Source organism: Sebastes fasciatus, chromosome 3 (assembly GCF_043250625.1).
Source record: "Sebastes fasciatus isolate fSebFas1 chromosome 3, fSebFas1.pri, whole genome shotgun sequence".
Lineage (NCBI taxonomy): Eukaryota > Metazoa > Chordata > Actinopteri > Perciformes > Sebastidae > Sebastes > Sebastes fasciatus.
In genome coordinates, this window is record NC_133797.1 from 26,429,740 (window position 1) to 26,447,876 (window position 18,137).

The window sequence follows — 18,137 nt, forward strand, 5'->3', positions numbered from 1 at the left end:
TGCAGATTGCCAACGGCGGATTGTTTGTGGGGGGAAATCAGGATCCCTGCCAACGTCATCCTCTCATCCACCAGTTTATTTATTTATCATCGGGGTTTTTTCTACTCTGACAGCCACACAGCCGTCATCATCGTCACCATCACAGGCTGGGAGGCTGTGGGAAGAAGTCGCCCTGCAGCCGGGGGCTTTGGTCTGGGTCGCCTTTTTAAAGCCTCCATCCACCCCCGAGTGTGTGAAGAAACACCCCGCAGAAGGAGTACTATTCTGGGGGCAGAGGGAACCGCCGGTGAGTGGATGGATGGATGGATGCTCCTCTCTCTCTCTCTCTCTCTCTCTCTCTCTCTCTCTCTCTATTTAACCCCTTATCGTTATAGCTGCTGTTGAAATGTGGTGAACTTGGCCAATAATAAGCATCATATTTCCAGTTCAACCAGTCAAACGTGTTGGTTTATTAACTGTTTTAGCCTGTGGGCCATTATTAATAGCATACATACTTTGCAAAGGGATGTTTTTTGATATTTAACGTGAGTATTTTTCAGTTAATTTGGGACCGTTGCTATGTCATTTTGTAGCTAAGGTGGAACGTTAGCTAGCTAGGTAACGCTGCTAGTAGTGATGTGTCGATCACGGACGAATCGACTCTTTGAGCCGGCTCTTGTAATTGAAAGATAATGGTACGTGTCCACAGGGGCGTTTTTTTATCGCGAGGGGACGCGACACTTCCCAACATTGGACGCTTGGTTAGCTGTCACTAGACATAGGCTGTCCCCACCTGATTGGACGAAACGCTTTCACTCCATGGGTTGTTGCTCTCAGCTTTCAAACCGGAAACAGTATGGCGGCTCGTTAGGAAACTTTCTTCTCTTATTTCACGAAAATAGTTCACCAAAAGGTGTTTCTGAGAACATTTGAGGCGAGAAATAATCCATGCAGTTTCTGAATCTGTCTTTATTTTGGATCGACAACGTTTATTTTAAATGATTCTCGTGAGTTTCGAGAGGCGGCGAGTCGCGTCAGACGCCCGTGATTTGCATAAAGTAGACTAGCCCTCAACTTTATGCAAATGAGGAGCGGGCGTTGTGACGCTCCGTTTCTCGAATCGCGACACCACGCTACCGGAATGCATTGCGCGGCTGCTTACATAGACAATGAATGGGGAGCGTGGAAAGCACGGAGCCTGTGGACACGTACCATAAGAGCCGGCTCCCGTCTGAGAGCTGTTTTTTTTTTTTTTTTTTTAATTAATTCAAGGCAGAATGATAAGACAATTTTCGCTGCGCCACTGGCACTCCATGCACTGACTGTGACTAAATGTTGTGTTAATGACGTCCGTGCAACCAATCAGGTGATGACAGACAAGGATCAAGCGGCGCGCTGACGGTTTACAGGTACAGAGCAGGAGGGAGAGGAGGAGAGAAAGAGAGAGAGGAGTGCGGTGCAGGAATAGCAGACAAGATGAGTGACAGTCGGAAAAGAGGCAGCATGTACAGATATGGTATTCTGTAAATTATAAGGTTTAGTGTAATTATATTGAATCATTTAAGTGATATATCTGCACACATACTAATCATAGGTCAAAACAGCGTTAAAATTTGGCTGAATTATAAAAAGGCAGAAGTGGTAAAATGAAGAGCCGTTTGGGAGCCGAAAGAGCCGGCTCTTCTTTGGTGAGCTGAGCCAAATGATCTGGCTCACTAAAAAGAGCCGGACTTCCCATCACTAGCTGCTGTAGCTTAGCAGAGCCTACGCCCCTGGTCGTTATAAACAATAACATCACCAACTACTGGGTTAACCAACACATAAAGATGCTCAGATAATGTCAGGTGGACTCATTAAAGGAAGCTCTCATAGTAATGACTGGGTAAAAGTCAGCTTGTCCTTAATCAACGTGACAAAAGCACATTTCTCGCTTGTTATAATCGTGTCAGTGCTTCATGGTGACATGTGTGCAACACACATATAGAGAGCAGCCACCACAGTTTATACTCTCTTTCATCTCAAACAGTGATGACCCTGGTGAAAACGCATGGTAGGGACAACAGTAGGGCTTTTCTCTGTGTTTCCGTCAACACTGACAGCATTGTGTTGTGGGCTGTGTAACACGCATGAGCTACAACACGCTTCTCCTTTTAGTAGTGGGTGTATATAACTGGCAGCATTGCAAGTGTATGTCATCAGGCACAGAAAGAGCTATATGGAGTAGTAGACAATGGGTGTTTATTGTCTCCCAATGTGATCTGCAGACCTGATAGTGGCAGAAATCATATTGTTTGTATGTTTACACTTACTTTACACATTACACTATACATCCTATATACCACTTTATAGACTGCACATATGTACATATTACATTTATTTATTGTACATACTACATGTATTTATTGACAGACTGTACACACTATGTTCACCCATTCACTCTGTATCTTTTATATCTCTATTATTGTTTTTATAATTTTTGTATACCTTTACCTCTCCTGTGTTTCACTCTGTTTGCTAATGTTACTGCTTTGACACCTGAATTTCCCTCCGGGGATTAATAAAGGTTCATCTTATCTTATCTTATCTTATCATATCATATCTTATCTTATGTGGAAGTAGCAGACAAGTAACCAGAGACAATGTTCAACGTCCTCCCCAGAATCAGTCATGTTAATCACAATATAATAATAATAATAATAGTAATAATAATAACTTTATTTTAAGGCTGTCAATCGATTGAAATATTTAATTGCAAATTAATCACAAATTTTTTTTTTTATCTGTTCAAAATGTATCTTAAAGGGAGATTTGTCAAGTATTTAATATTCTTATCAACATAGGAGTGGTTAAATATGCTTGCTTTATGCAAATGTATGTATATATTTATTATTGGAAATCAATTAACAACACAAAACAATGACAAATATTGTCCAGAAACCCCCACAGGTACTGCATTTAGCATAAACAATATGCTCAAATCATAACATGGCAAACTCAAGCCCAACAGGCAACAACAGCTGTCAGTGTGTCAATGTGCTGACTTGACTCTGACTTGCCCCAAACTGCATGTGATTATCATAAAGTAGGCATGTCTGTAAAGGGGAGACTCATGGGTACCCATAGAACCCATTTTCATTCACATATCTTGAGGTCAGAGGTCATGGGACCCACTTGAAAATGGCCATGCCAGTTTTTCCTCACCAAATGGAATCAATTAATTAATTAATTGATTTAACCTCCTTGGCGACAAGCTAGTATGACATAGTTGGTACCACTGGATTCCTTAGGTTTTCTAGTTTCATATGATGTCACTCTAGCTTTAAAACTTCAATTTCAAAATCACAAGTTGCGTTAATGCGTTAAAGACATTTGTGGCGTTAAGTCGAATTTGCTTTGACAGCCCTAGTTCATACATTTCTGTATAGTAACTTCTTACTGTGGAAGCAGCAGCTGTCAAACAATGGTACAATGTCCAAAAAAACTTAAGAACTCTTTCTAGCATCTATGGAGAGAATATAAGAGATCACAGTATTGACCAATTTACTCTTCAGCCTTCCTCCTCCTTTGAATTTTATACAAAAGCAAGCAAACACTCTTTATTTTTTCAAAACAGAAGTCACAATATAGAGAGACTACAGATGAAAAACATGAATGAATGCCATACTTTAGTTTAGATGGTACAACCAAGTCCTAAAGGCTTCATCTGAGACAGTATTGGTAGAGATCAGAGATGCTGGGCAATATGTGCATTTGCACTCACCTAATCTTGAGCTAGAGTGGTTAAACTTGCACTGCTTGAACCGGTGCACAAACGTAAATGCTCTCTATTAGTGTCTGCTCTTGTATATAAAACTCTTGTCAGCAGCCTTCAAGCGTTCATGTTTGGAGGCTATCGTGCATTAAAGGCACTCTCATATAGATAAAGGCAGAACAAATGCAGAAAATCAAAACAGGAAAAAATAAGTCAAAAATAAGTCAAAGCAGGCAGCAAACATATATTTTGACAGAAACAGATCTGAGCACTGCAGATCATATTGCCGTGCGCCGATCATATTTGTTGTGTAATTTTAAGTAGGTATTATGTAACAGTTGTAAGGCTTAGGAGAAATAAATATGTGAACACATGAATGCACTATAATACAGAACACTTCATCATCTACAGCTTGTATTACTTTGTGCTGCCAAAGAAGCATCAGGGATCGGTTGATTTGCCTAGTATTACCATTTATCTAGCAATAATAGTAAATCATTTAGCATTTGGTTAAGTCAAATAAGAGACATTTTTCAATGAGACAGTATGAGGCGAACATCTTTATTAAAATAGCTCACCTACCTATGAATAGCTAGTGCAACCTGAAGAGACTTACTGTAAGTAAGTAGACCCTGTGCCTTCATTTACTTATACAGACTGAGTGTTCTTTCAAGGGATCATGTAGGTGCAACAGTTGGGCTTCTGTAACAGCAAAGTACTGCTGATCTTCCTCTGACTTCACTGTTGTAAATTGTTGTTTTGGTATTTAGATGGTTTCTATAAAGGGTCTTTAGATAGTAGGGCTGGTGCGATATACCTATCTCCCTATTCGATACTATTATGATACTTGGGTGCTGATTCTACAAGTATTGCGATTTAATATTAGGATTTATTGCGATTTTTGTTAACTTTTTCAACTCTAGACCATACTGTATGTGTAGTGTTTACCATTTTGGATTTAAATGTGAGGGTGCAGGTCCTATCCACAGGGACCCTCCGCCGTTTTCTACTTTCTCGTCTCAACTTGCTGTGGCCGACTGCGGTTTGTTTTGGTTGACGGATACGGAACGGATATGACGTCATGTCACTCACACTGCAATAATAAAAGCGGTAACTTCCTTCTACCTCCACATAGACGCAAATAAAGCAAATATAGCATTAAAAAATTTATTTCAAAATTCTATAACAAACACTCCTGAGATTAAAGGGATTAGTTATACTAAGATAACTTCGGTGATGGACACTTTGTGAACAACCCAGTGCAAAGCCTAGTAGTCAATGGCCGTATAGGGAGTCATTTCATACTATGTGTTAATACCAGATATGTCATTTTCCAGTTAAGAGGAAATGAGCATTAATTCAGGAATTGTAGGGAACTTACTTGAGGCACGTTGAGGGCAAAGGTTAAATAGTCAAATACCACATTACATTACATAACTGATTTTAGTCAGACTTGTCACTTGTTAAACACGTAGAGCCGGTCCAACACTTTCTAAATAGCCTACACGTTGCTGCAGCATTTGTGACGTGGGTGATCAAGAATCCTCCTTCAGACTACTTCAGACTCCTTCAGTAGCTGCAGTGCTCACATATAATGAAGGTACCATACAGGATGCAGAATTAGTGGGAAAGAACCTAAGGGGATTTTATTCTATGTAACACAATATTGCCTTTAGCTCCTGTTATCGGTGGCTATGTAGCTCGTTGGATTTGTTGTCAAATCATAATAAACAAAAGACCCTTTTGTGTGGTTAATTAGTAGACCAGACTTTCAGTGGTTAACCTTTGTGGAGCATGTATAACCAGCTGAACTTAAAGGTAAACAAGATGCTGTGGCCCAGGTTTATTTCCATGATGATAAGCCTCCACAAAGAATCACTAGTGAAGTCTTTTGGTGAGGACTCCTTTCATTTTGTAAGTAACTTAAACTGTGACACGGTTTGATATCAGGTGGCATCCTTTATGTAGCTAGACTGTGACTAAAAGAAACAAAGACAGGTGGTTTTAATAGGTTGTTGAATCTTCATGTAATTGCAACAAAATATAGATAACGGATTGTTTTTGTTCCCTTTTATGTGGTGAAATTATTTTGATGTATTTACTAAGCAGATGTTTGGATGCCATAGAGTGCTCCAGAGATGACGTATATTTGTTGACCAACCAGGAAGTTAGCATCGCCCTGGGTTCCCTCGGCAAAAAGCCAATGGGATTTTTCCATTGGCTTTTGGATTATTACAGGTCCTTTGTAAAGTTTGTATGTACTGTATATGGGGAACTGTTTTGTTTGTGCTTAATGCAAGCAAAGAGTTGTGCATAAAGCCTGCATGTGCATTAGTTGTTGATCAATACGTGGCCCCCTTCCATGTTATCTTGATGCAGAGCAGGTGATGGCTAGCATTTTGACATTATGTCTTTATGTATTGTGTTACTCTCTAGTTTCTACTAATCCGAATTGTTGTTGCTCTTGGCCTCAAGCACAAGGCACTTGGCCAACTCAAACACATTTCTCAAATAGGTTGTCTAAAGTAATGATCACTGAGAATGAAAATAGGTTCATTGAGTTGGTGTCGATTAGAAAATAAACGATAGAATATTTTAGATTTAGTCATAGTTTGTGAACTTGCATGCTTCGTTATGTCTCAGATATTTGTTTATTTCTTGCAGGTCAGTAGCGGATAACCCCAACAACTGATAGGAGTTGTATTGGGTTCAGGTTGTTTTCATGTTTCAATCTGACTTACTCACCCTCACATGACTACAGGTTTATTTATAGTGCCTGTGACCCTGCACGCTGCACACCGAGGGTCCTGTTTCTCTAAAGTAAGTAGCTGTGACATAGCATAGGATTAAGCTTGTTACAATTTGAATATTATCTTGTTTAGTTCTACTGTTTTAAAAAGGTTATTTTCAACTGAAATATCTCACCACTCTTGATTTAAAGGGGTGTGTAAGTGGGTACTAGACAACCTTAGACAAAAGTCAACAAACAGTTCACAAAAATAGATTAAAATGGGGTAGAAAGTCAAACTTTGACAGTCAAATGGCGACAGTTAAGGAGGTGACGTGGAGCACTGAAAAAATCCTTCCGGAGAAATGTGGCAGTGGATACGGGTCGACAAGAGTGCCAGTATGAGACAGCTGTGTGTGTCAGTTCCTCTTGTTTGTGTCAGCTTGTGTTACTATCAGAGTCCACTGAGGAATGATGGGCTTTAAGGGGAGGGAGAGAGTAAATATAGTAAAGGTCATAACAAACTTTTTTTCATTTTGGTCCCATTTAGATGATTTTAGCTCATGGTTGAACCACTCTTCTTTCCGAGTCAAATCATGAAAAGGTTTAAAGGTTTGTCTTATAACAACCTTACGTTCTCAAACACCAATCTAGAGATTAATTACATGTCACAAAAATACAGATGCTTGTTTAGTTAATTAATTTATCATACAAATCTATGTCTGGTAACAGCCTCACAAATGAAAAGTAGCTTCCTATTCAAAGTTTTATAGAATTTTAAATACTTTTTAGCCAGTTGGTCAGTATGTAAGCAACTTTAAAACTTAAAGGTGCTGAAGACAAAATTCAGAGCATTTCTATTGCCTCCACACGGCTCTCAACATGGTGACGGCTGAGCCGACGGCTCGCAGATAGACTGGACGGGGACAGCAACAAAACTTATTTTGCTGCCCCCTTCCACAACACTATATTGTTTTGCTCCCGTGTCAGTACTCCCTTCTGTTTCTCCAAGCTGGGTGCGCTCCAACCGCCATCTACTGTTAATAATACACCAACTATGGAGAAGTACCTCATACAACCCTGCTTCAAAACACCCAAACTATCCCTTTAATGCTTTCAGTAAAGTCAGATTGCATGTATGGAATGACCAGTCACTGATATGATTAACATAACACTTGTCACTTACATGTATTACAAAAGGCCAATGCCTTCAGCAAACAAACAGCTCGTCACTGAGCATTTGTTGCACTAGAAAATAAGCTTTTAAATGAACACATTTTGTGTAAAAATGTATTCATTTGTATGTATGTACATGTATTATATTTTATATGCCTGCTACGGTTAGATGCATGCTTGTGAATATACTGTGTGTATGTAAGTGTTTGACGGTACATGGAGTGGCATTAGATGTAAATCCAGTCATTGGAATTCAATCAGCAGCCGGCATTAAGTTGACCTTGTCAGCACCATTCAAGTCCTGTACCTCCCACATATCCATAACTGGAGTTATAGTTTCAGCGACCTACTTACTGCAGATCTTGGTCCAACTTTGGAAAAACAAGCTTTTTGTAATGCATATTTTAGGCCTTGATGTGGAAACACAGTTGGCTACCTTCATAAGTAATGGGGTGCGTGATCATCAATATCATCATCTTCATTCCTTTCAGGAAGTAACACTGTCGTACAGTTTAAACAAAGAAAGCGCTCTTTTAAAGCTTCCTACACCCCTCACTGACAGCTGTATCCTAGTCCTGCATTTTGTATGCTTTATAACTGATCTGTTTTTCCTCCCCTCCGCCTGAAAGGATGATTTAACCAGCCCCTCTTGTCATAAAACATTTCAACTAGGAGCAGTTATGTTTTGATGGACGGTCAGATACGTGAATGGTCAGTGCACCAACAACCTCCCCCACTCAAATTGCTGAAAATGTGGTGTGCAAGTTCAGGATCATCTGAATGTGGGCATTGCACTTACCACAGCTAGCACATTTTGAAGAGCCCTTTTGCCTCTGAGGCCCCGGTGTTTGTTGCTGCCCTTTGGCATATTAAGTTTCAGATGTGCAAATCTCATGGCCGGCTGTGGCTGCTAGTGGAAATTTCCACTTCTCATTCGGAGAGCATCTTGTGAATGTGATGTTGTGGGCTGATCGCAAGAAACTACTGAACAGAGCTAAGCTTTTGGGGTTGGGAATTTGATATTTGATAAAACAAGGAAATGAGAAATGTATTAAAGATACATACAGTAAATATCTATATTATAGAGGGCATTTTGGAAAAATACACAAGACAATGGTTCATTTAATGAACCTGTTTTGGTTAAGCATTTGGATACATTTTTCTTGGAAAAAAAACCAACGACAGTATTACTCAGCAGCTTCCTGAAACTTGTTTTTATCCCATGACAAATATGTGAAATATCATGGGTCCAAAGGTCATCATTTGTCCATGTGATGTGACTACTTACTAATGGTTCAGCCACCATAGATTATGAGTAAGGCTTGGGAGGTGGATGGATGGAGGACTGGTGTGTTCATTATGTTTGATTAAGCTCTACAGTCGTCACATTGTATGATGAATTTGTTACGTAATGGCTGAGCAAGGACAAAGGGAGGGTTCTTCGGTCAGATGTTCAAGAATGATCTTGTTGTCTTGGTTGTCTGAAAACAGAGACAGAAATCAGAGGTCAGAGGGTTTTGTTTGGTAAGTCTAAATGTATATAAAACTACCAATATATGGTCGTCTTAATATGGTTTAAAAGATCTTAAAATCATATCAGTTTCACTATACGTCATGTTTTTTAATTGTTTTAAGAAAGTCTGAGTTCTTGTTTGACTTGGCATAGGTCAAAATGAAACTATTTTGTGACCCAATAAGGGGTGACTCATCGGCCTAGTGGAAAAGTTCCTTCAAGATGTTTTTGTGTCTGTGGTCTGGGTTAATAAATACTTTTGTCTAATGATAAAGCTCCGGGTTTCTGTCAGGACAGGTGGGGGGGTGCTGAGCAAAACTTGGAGGAGTGGCTTGTCACTAAAATGAGAATAGCTGGTCCACCTTAAAATAGGGATGTGACGGTGAGGAAATTTTCACACCGGTTAATAAACTTGTGACAACACCGGTGTTACTGATTACACCGGACGTTTTACAAGAAAAGATGACGGTCGATATGTGTAGCGCGCTTACTTTGATCTTTAATGTCAGGTGGTTGTGTGTCAGGCCTCTCCGGTCCAGCTTTGGCTGTGGGGCCGCAGGTTTCCACCCTGCACTGACCACTCCGCAGTGCACACCGGCTATGACCGCTCTGTCCTCCTCATGATGATTACCTCATTAACATTATGGTTCCCTTATTAACATTGGGTTTAAATCTGAAATATTGCCAAATAGGCGCTTTTGCTTTTGTCTGTCAACTCTCTCTCATCCCTCGTGTGGGAAATCTGACTCTTGCTGCTCTGAGCTGAGACTTTGTATGGAGCTGACACATTCACTGTCAGTTTGTAGCGTCCGTCGTCCGACTTTGAATTGATAACACGGCGCTGATGCGCGAAAATGAACTAAATGGGTTTTATTTCTGTAAAAAAAAGCAAAACGACGGTGGTGGCGGTTGGTACGTAACGTAACTGATGCAAGCCTACCTTAAAGTTCAGCCCGCCTTAAGTGAACACGTTAATCTGCAGGTGACAAGAAAGGCAAGGGAACTTGGCTTCGGAGTTGTAGCATTTATTAACCGACAGCCTAAACTGACACACACTGCACTGCTACGTTCACAGCTATAACGTTACTCTCTCTCTTTCTGTCCCTCTATCCTGACCACACACCGACACTCGCTAACATTAAGCACACCTACGCACTGAGTTATTCTTTAAAGGAGTTTGCTACCTGTATAACACATTTTAATTTAAAAAAAAACATCTTAAAAACACATAAATCCTTGATGATTAGGTCCGGCGGTGAGTCAACTTAAGGCCGACGGGCCGCGGCAATACTAGCAATAAAAAACTGTTGGCTGGTTAAACTGTTAACCAGCCAACAGAGGGGATCATGGTAATACCGAGGTGTTGTCTTTGCTTCACTTAGTTCTGGAGGCTAAGAGTTCCCACACATGAAGAACAGCTGCTCATTAAATGTTTAAGGACTGTAAGGAAGCTTCACTAGAAATGAAAACATACTGTCATTTGAAATTCCTTCCGTAAACAGACTCGAGCTTGTATGTTTCTCAATCTCAGGTAGCGGTATGGCCTGTATTAAGTTCACAAAGAGGTGTAGAGTGTTTACAAATATCTGAGGGATGAGTGATTTTTATGTGTGTTGTGTGCCCTGCTTCACTGACTTAATCGTTTATTCTTGCTGACTGGTGAATAGTTTTCTGGATAATTATTTGCGGGCTTCTTGGTGATGCGTAATTGTCTCTTTGTGCATTCATGTGAGTGTGGCTACCTTTCTTGTCCAGATGTTTACGTAGTAGCATATATTTTGGATCATGCACGGTCTTGAAATTACTATTCTATGGCACACTCAGGAGCTCTGACATAAAGATTAGTGGGCTTGTAGTTGTGATTAGTAGACACGCCGCCCTTGGCACATAAAACCACAAGTTTTGTGGCCAGACATTTCTATCTTATCTGGCACTTCAAGGCTTAACTGTTGTTGTGCTTTCTCATAGGTTGTTCACATTCCCCCTCTTTTCTGCTCTTTCTCAGTCTTTCATATCACAGAAGTTGAAAATATAATTTTTTTTCCTGTTCCATCATACCACAGGAAACGGTGCACAATGAATGCGAAGAGTGATTTGCCCACTCACGCTCATGTCCTATGAATACGATGTGCTGTGCGTGGTCTTGTTGCTGGTTATGTAACAGGGTGAGGCCATGTGAAAAATGTCTGAGTGAGAAAGGCAGCTGGTGGCGGATACGGTGGGATGAGGAGAGCAGATGCAACTCACATCTGGCCTTTCCAACCAGAAGACGCTGTTTGTTTCCAAATCATCATACTTCAGTCTGAGTGCTGTTTGGTCTCTCGTATATTGTGAGATGTGTTCTCAATAACATAGCATTTGTAAATGGTATACATCTCTACTTCTGTCGTTGTGCAGTAGAGATAGCTTTGTCAGTGCTGCCTCGCTGTACATTCACATTTTTTGCACAGTTTCATACCCAGTGAAGCGTGTAGGTTTGGCTTTGGTCCCGAGTGGGCCCTTCAGTTTCAAAGAGGGAGAGGGGCAACAAGGTATTTTTAGATGCACAGGAAGCTATTGAGTAACAGGAAGACGAGAAAGTGCCAAGGCTTGACCATGGTTAGTTTTTAATGTCATGGAAGATGTTTACCTGTAAGATTTGTTAAAATTCATGGAAATACAGATGGGTGACAAATTAAATGAAACCCAACATTACATTTCTCAGTAAGCTGGCTGCCTGAAGAGCTTCAATAGGCCTTGGCACAGACTACAAGTCTGTTGAACTCTAGTTTAAAGACTAACCTCCAAAAGGTGTTCCCTCCCTTTGTTTTTTTTGATGATGATGATGGAGAGCACTGTCCAACACATTAGTCCAGAACATTCATACTCATTTATCCATTCTGTCATCCCTTACGGCCTGTATGGAAGTATTTGCACTTATGTTTCTCCACTCACTCATTCAAAGCATTAATATAGCAGCAAACAACTATTTGCTATGTAAAGATATAGAGGAGTAATGGCATCCTGAGCAGAGAATGAAGTCACTCTCCCTCCGTGTGTGTGTTGTAATCCGAGTATCTCTGTGCTTTGTGTACGTAGCCAGTCCGGCCGCAGTCCCAGTGTGTGTGCCCCACTGGCTAGCTAATCGCAGCCGCTCATACGACGGTTACCGCTGATAACGCCGTCCCGACCCACAGCACGGTCGTGGAAGAGTAGCGCCTACCCTCCAACCCCCCAGATTAACTGTCAGCACTGTTGCCGTTGTTTGTGCTGTTAGCACCGTTAGCTGCATTATGTCCATAATCAAAGATATGTTCTGAATTTGGAATTTAGCACTTTATTGGGCTTTCAAATGAAACACGTGAGCTCGTGTTTACAACATGGGAAGTTGTGTACACAATATGCTTGGCTTCAAGTGGTTAAGTCGTGAGAACACCGTTGCTAAGCAACGGCAATAATAACATTACTGTCGGCGTCTAGAAGCTAGCAAGTGGGTAACATAATGCAGGAAATGCAAAGGCATAATGACAGAGGAAAAAGATGAGGCCGTTGGGAATATCAACATTTTCCTCAGACGTATTATACAATTACGGAGAAAAACAATATATGAGTAGTGTTATTATCGCATTAACTTTGACTGCCCCAGTTTAAATCAATAGAATCATTTTTGAATATTTTTTGTCAAATGCTTGATCTCTTTAGTAAGTAACCATGTAATAATAATGTGCAGCGAGCCGGTCTTTATTGAGAAATGAACACCTTCAGGGTGATTCAAGAGCTGCTCACCCTGTCGGGGCTCATTTCACAGTAATGACTGGTTCGCTGCACACTATCACTTAAGTGTTTAGCTGTAACCAACAGTAGCATTTAGCTGTGATACTACCGTCATTTTTAGGCTACGTGGAAGCTGCGGTAGTGGTTGCTGGGAGCTGGGATTTTTCACAACTGTCTAAGAATTATGTAGATTTAAGTGTTGTTTTTTTTTACTTTATGTTGGCTTAAAACTACCTGTAAAGTTGTGTCGGAGTGAATAATACATTTCTCATAACTCCAAGGTGAGATGTAATGAAGAAAAAACACAAGTAATAATGTTGAGTATTTATAAATGTGGAAAAAGCATGAACCCCAATCACAAGACAAAGTAAAACACTGAAGTCGTCTATTTGCCTGGAACCAGGCCAGCCTTGTATAGCTTTTGAAATGTAAATATTTCCATGCAAAATTAATGTCAGTGTCCATGTTTGTATACTCTTTCGTAGCAAGAAGGAGCAGCGGAAATGGCTTTACTAGATTATTTACAAAATATGTTTGGAGAAAACTACTGAGCCTTTCTTCACATTCCTTGATACTGCCTTGATATTGTCTTTACTAACAACTATGTCTACATCGGAAACATGTAGGAGAAAACTCAATGCAGCCTAAGCTGGCAAGTCACTGGAGGTGCATGTCAGCTCTGGTGGCGAGCCACAGCTCACTGAAGCTGATCTGCCAACAAAAAAGTGCTAAAAATATCCACATCTCAATGTAGAACACCTAGGAAGTCGAAGTTGCTCACCTCTGTGGTTGCAGGAGCTGCAGCTGAAAGCTGAAATAACCATGGAAATAATCAGCTATTGGCAAAAGGAGAAGTAGTTTTTTTTCTTTGCTAAACTGTAAGTTATCAATAATTAGTCAAAATCATATAAATGACAGAAGTTATTTCCACCTACTCATTAGAGGCCTTTGTTCCTACTTAATATAGCTACTCTTTAATTAGGAAGGATGTGTTGCTCTCGAATGTCTCCAGAGGTGTTTGTGTTGAAAGCATGTTGCTCCACAGCATGTTTGTATGTTCAGATAAGCAGGCGGAGGTTGTTGTGGCTGTCTAGAGAGAGAGTCAGAGAGTGAAGAGAGGCTTTAGTTTGGCATGTAGCCTTTATGAACTGGAAAAGAAGGGCTATGATCTAAATAAGTCAACAGGAGGCGACCCACTGAAAAGGATCTCAAGGACGGTTATGTCACTTCTCAAGGGCCTGTGTTGCAGGTCTGTACAGACTTTCCTGCTCTTCAGCATGAAGGCGCCACTCGGGTATGTGTGTGCTATATATGTGTGTGTCTACATGAAAATAACAAGATATGATGTAGATATGAGTTGTCTTGCAAGGTCGACATCAGGCCTTCTTTTTTAAAACTAGCCGGAGAGGAAAGTCAGCTTAAAAGTAAATGTAGTAGTTGGCTAGTAGTACGTTACTGTTTCATAGGTTCTATCTCCAGAGGGGCTTGTAGTTTGTGTGAAAGGATCATGTAGCTCTGTCGCATGTTTGTGTGTTCAGATAAAGGAGGGGAGGACGTCTTGGCTGTGTTTGGAGGGAAAGACGTAGAGAGAAGCAGGGCTTGAGATTGGCACGGAGCCTTCAGCTTGGACAAAGGACTGTCAAAATGATGTCATTGCATGATTTATGTACAGCTGATAAAGTTGTTGACAACAGATAGTTAGGTGGCAAAATCAACAGCTAAAATGGCTTTGCTGTTTGGAAATTTTGCTTATGGCCGTGGCCTATTTAATTTGATAACGGTCGGGCTCACCTATAATTTCACTGTCACTATTTAGTAGTAGTGGGAAAAAAATAGATTCACCTATGTATCGCGATTTTTTTACGATCTTGAAATTGTTTTTTTAATGCCAGAATCAATATATTTGCTTAATTTGAGTCTATGCATAGGTAGGAGGAAGTTACCGCTTTTATTGTTGTAGTCTGAGTGACGTGACGTCATATCCGTTCCCTATCCGTCAACCAAAACAAACCGCAGCTGGACGCAACAAGGAAGTAAAAAAGAGAGGACGGTTCGCGTGGATACCACCTGCACCCTCACATTTTAAAATCCAAAGTGGTAAACACTACACATACAGTAAAGTATGGAAACACTTTGGGTTTCACACATTGCCAGGAAAAGCAGAGCTGGACATCACGGCTAAAGCTGCATGCTAACTCTGTCATGGACAGGAAACGTTTTCGTATTGTGGTAACGTGCAGTCAAGCCAGCCGTCACTCTCATCTCCTTGGTCAAGTCAGCCGACGCTACAACTGTAGAGCACCCATATACTGACATTTATGTTAAATGCATTCAAACGGACCCCATGGAGCTGACCATGGATGGATAAAGAGAACAGAGCTGATGGGAGAGCTAACGACGGACTTGGCAAAGTTGGCAGAACGATTATATAGGATTATATTCACCAGAAGTATAAAACATTACATGCCCCTTATAAATTAAAAAGAAAATACCACTAATTTGTGAGGGAAATGTCTTTATTCTTTGATTTTTCGGTTGCTGGAAAAAAATGTAATAAATAATGCCTGACAATGACTGATTTATTTGACTTCAGACAAAGTCTGACAAAGCACATACTTGCTGAAAATCAAACATTCTTACTGTATTAATTTATATATTTTTCAAATTAAAAGTCCCTAGAAGTGTATGATTCAACTTTTTAATAAATCATAATATCGAATCGCAATACTTAAAAATCAAAATACATATGGAACCGGCACCCAAGTATCGTTATAGTATCGAATCGGGAGATAGGTGTATCGCCCCAGCCCTACTATTCAAACTGTCTATGCCCCATCCAAAACATCCTGAAGGCATCCATCCCTTGTTGAAGCTGTTTTCTTTTGCACGGGACAACTAACTAGGATGAAACTCGGGCCTAATCTGGCCTTAGTGACCAAGAACCAATCATCCATTTTCCTCTTCTGCATACCAGTGGCTGCGTATGTTCTGTACAGTGAGAGCTTTTTGTAGTTATGAATAAAAAGTGTACCTGCTGTATTAGCAGTCCTAGTGAGACATTGAAACATATATTGCCTCTGTTTCTTCTAGACGCCGACAGTAGCGTTAATATTTCGGTTGCTTAGCAGCGGTGTTCTCACAACTTAACCACTTGAACGCCAAGCATATCGTGTACACGACTTCCCATGTTGTAAACACAAGCTCACGAGTGTCATTCAAAGGCACCAACTGTCCTTGTGTAAAGCTAGACAGAGGTGAGCGTATCTTAAACTGTGACACTGTGCCAAACCCTTTTATGAGGGGGATGAGTGGCGCCGATCATTACCGCATATACTGGCTGGAGTAATGTTATATAGAGGCTTCTGAGGGTAATGCTTAGAGAGTGTTCCCCATACTGAGACACATTAGTTATATAATAGAGAGCAAGTTCCACTGTGATACACATGTGGTGTAATCATAAGCAGGAGAGGATTGTTAGTAGCTTTGGCAAAACATACAAAACTTTCCACTGTCCAGAGGAGTGTAGAGGAATGAAGCGCTGGTGTTTAGTGAAGGGGAGGGGCGCAAGACGGGGTTCCCAAAGGAGCCAAAGTTATTCCTGACTCTCCTCCTCCTCCTCCTCCTCCTCCTCCTCTTCCTCCTCCTCTTCTCTGGGTGGGCGAAGGCATGTCTAGTCATGTCCCTGTGGTATATTGAGTAAGAGCACTTGACCAATAGATCCTTGTTGGTGTGCCTGAGCTTTTATGAATCAAAAGGGATTTTCTAGGTATACTTATACAATGTTGTCACATAAATGTTAATACGCAGCTTTTATAAACATTGTTCTTGTAACAAAAAAGGCAGTTTTTTTCCGTGCAATCAATATATTTTTTAGAGCAATACTTTTGAGTACTTTCACACAGAATGTGAATATTACACGGCAAAAAGCGACAATTTTTCTTATCAATCAATCTAGGGCTGACCCAAATGCTTCGAAGCTTCGACCGTTGCCATTGTATTCGACCTCCGAATCCCTATTCGAATGCTTTGTTTTTAATTTTTTTTAATATACAGTATATATAAGTATATGCAATAATAATGTAAAATTCCCGAAACACCTCATGAAATAAGGAATATTCCCACAACATTATTCATATTCAACATCAATTATTATTAGTTATTCTCAGATGTATATCCCGGTTTGTTGTGTGTAGAGGTGCGTGTGTGTACAGTAGTGCATCAGCGGCACTGAATTGGGGAAGATGGAGAGAGATGGACAGAAGAAAATGCCAGCCAACCGTGCCGCTCTGCTCCACGAAGCTTCGAATAGCTTTGAATATGTCTCAACGAAGCTTCGAAGCTCAAAAAATGGTATTCGGGACAGCCCTAAACCAATCACATTGTGTGGAGCAGCCGGTTGAGTTGCACCTATATCTATTAAAAAACAACAACACCGAGGCTCCGTAGTGCGAACCAAGATGTCAAACTTATTTCTCCTTTCAAACTTGAAAAAGGCAGCCAGGATTGAAAATTTTAAAATATTTTTGTCCGCCTGCCACTGTGGCCGGTGGATTCCAAAATCTACCAGCCACTCTCATTGTTTTTGTGGCTGGTGAGTGAAACAAATCTAGTAGCCTCTTGCATATTTTACAAGCATTTGGCTGATGGCTGGTGCTAATTTCCAACCCTGCAGCGCATACCAGATCCACTCCTTCCGTTCTTACCTTTCACAATAAGAGCCCTAGACATATAATATTCACAGGCGAGTATTTCTCATTTTTGTGTTTATTTGTGACGCCCCTGGTGTGTAAAGGCCTGTTATTTAAAACACAGTTTGGAACAAAGCTCAAGCTGTCTGTTACCCAGAGAAGATGTAAATGAGAATTTTATGTATAGAATATAATGTCACAGTATGGCTTCTGGGTTGCCTTTTATTACTTATTGCACCATAGCCCTGCTGTTGACATTCAGTGTAGATTTTGAGGTTTTGGCGTGTGGCCTATTTAAGCAAACCTCACAGCAGGAGAGACGTAAATCAGCTCTGCAGGAATGACCGTCGGCTCTTTAGTTAGGGGAGGGAGGGGAGAAAGGGGCCAAATGTATATTTATCTATAACCTACTGTAACATTTGTAGTGTCAGTGTGTTTCTGGGAACTAGGGCTGCAACTAGTAATCATTTTCATTGTCGATTAATCTGTTGATTATTTTCTCAATCAATCGATTAGTTTGGTCTATAAAATGTCAGAAAATGGTGAATC

General features: G+C 40.6%; 1 protein-coding gene across 2 annotated transcripts in view; it reads left to right on the plus strand.

Annotated features, from left to right (window-relative positions):
- Window positions 1-18,137, plus strand: part of rnf24 (ring finger protein 24) — a 36,024-nt gene that overhangs the window by 139 nt on the left and 17,748 nt on the right. The window contains exon 1 of one of the 2 annotated variants that reach the window (XM_074629912.1): window positions 1-286. This exon is cut by the window's left edge and continues 139 nt beyond it. Coding sequence is in view for 1 of the 2 variants with exons in the window: in XM_074629911.1 (XP_074486012.1) it covers window positions 14,121-14,194 (74 nt within the window). In the remaining variant the exon portion in view is untranslated. Of the gene's footprint in view, window positions 287-14,056; window positions 14,195-18,137 lie in introns of those variants that run through there. The other variant, XM_074629911.1, reaches the window with a different exon arrangement.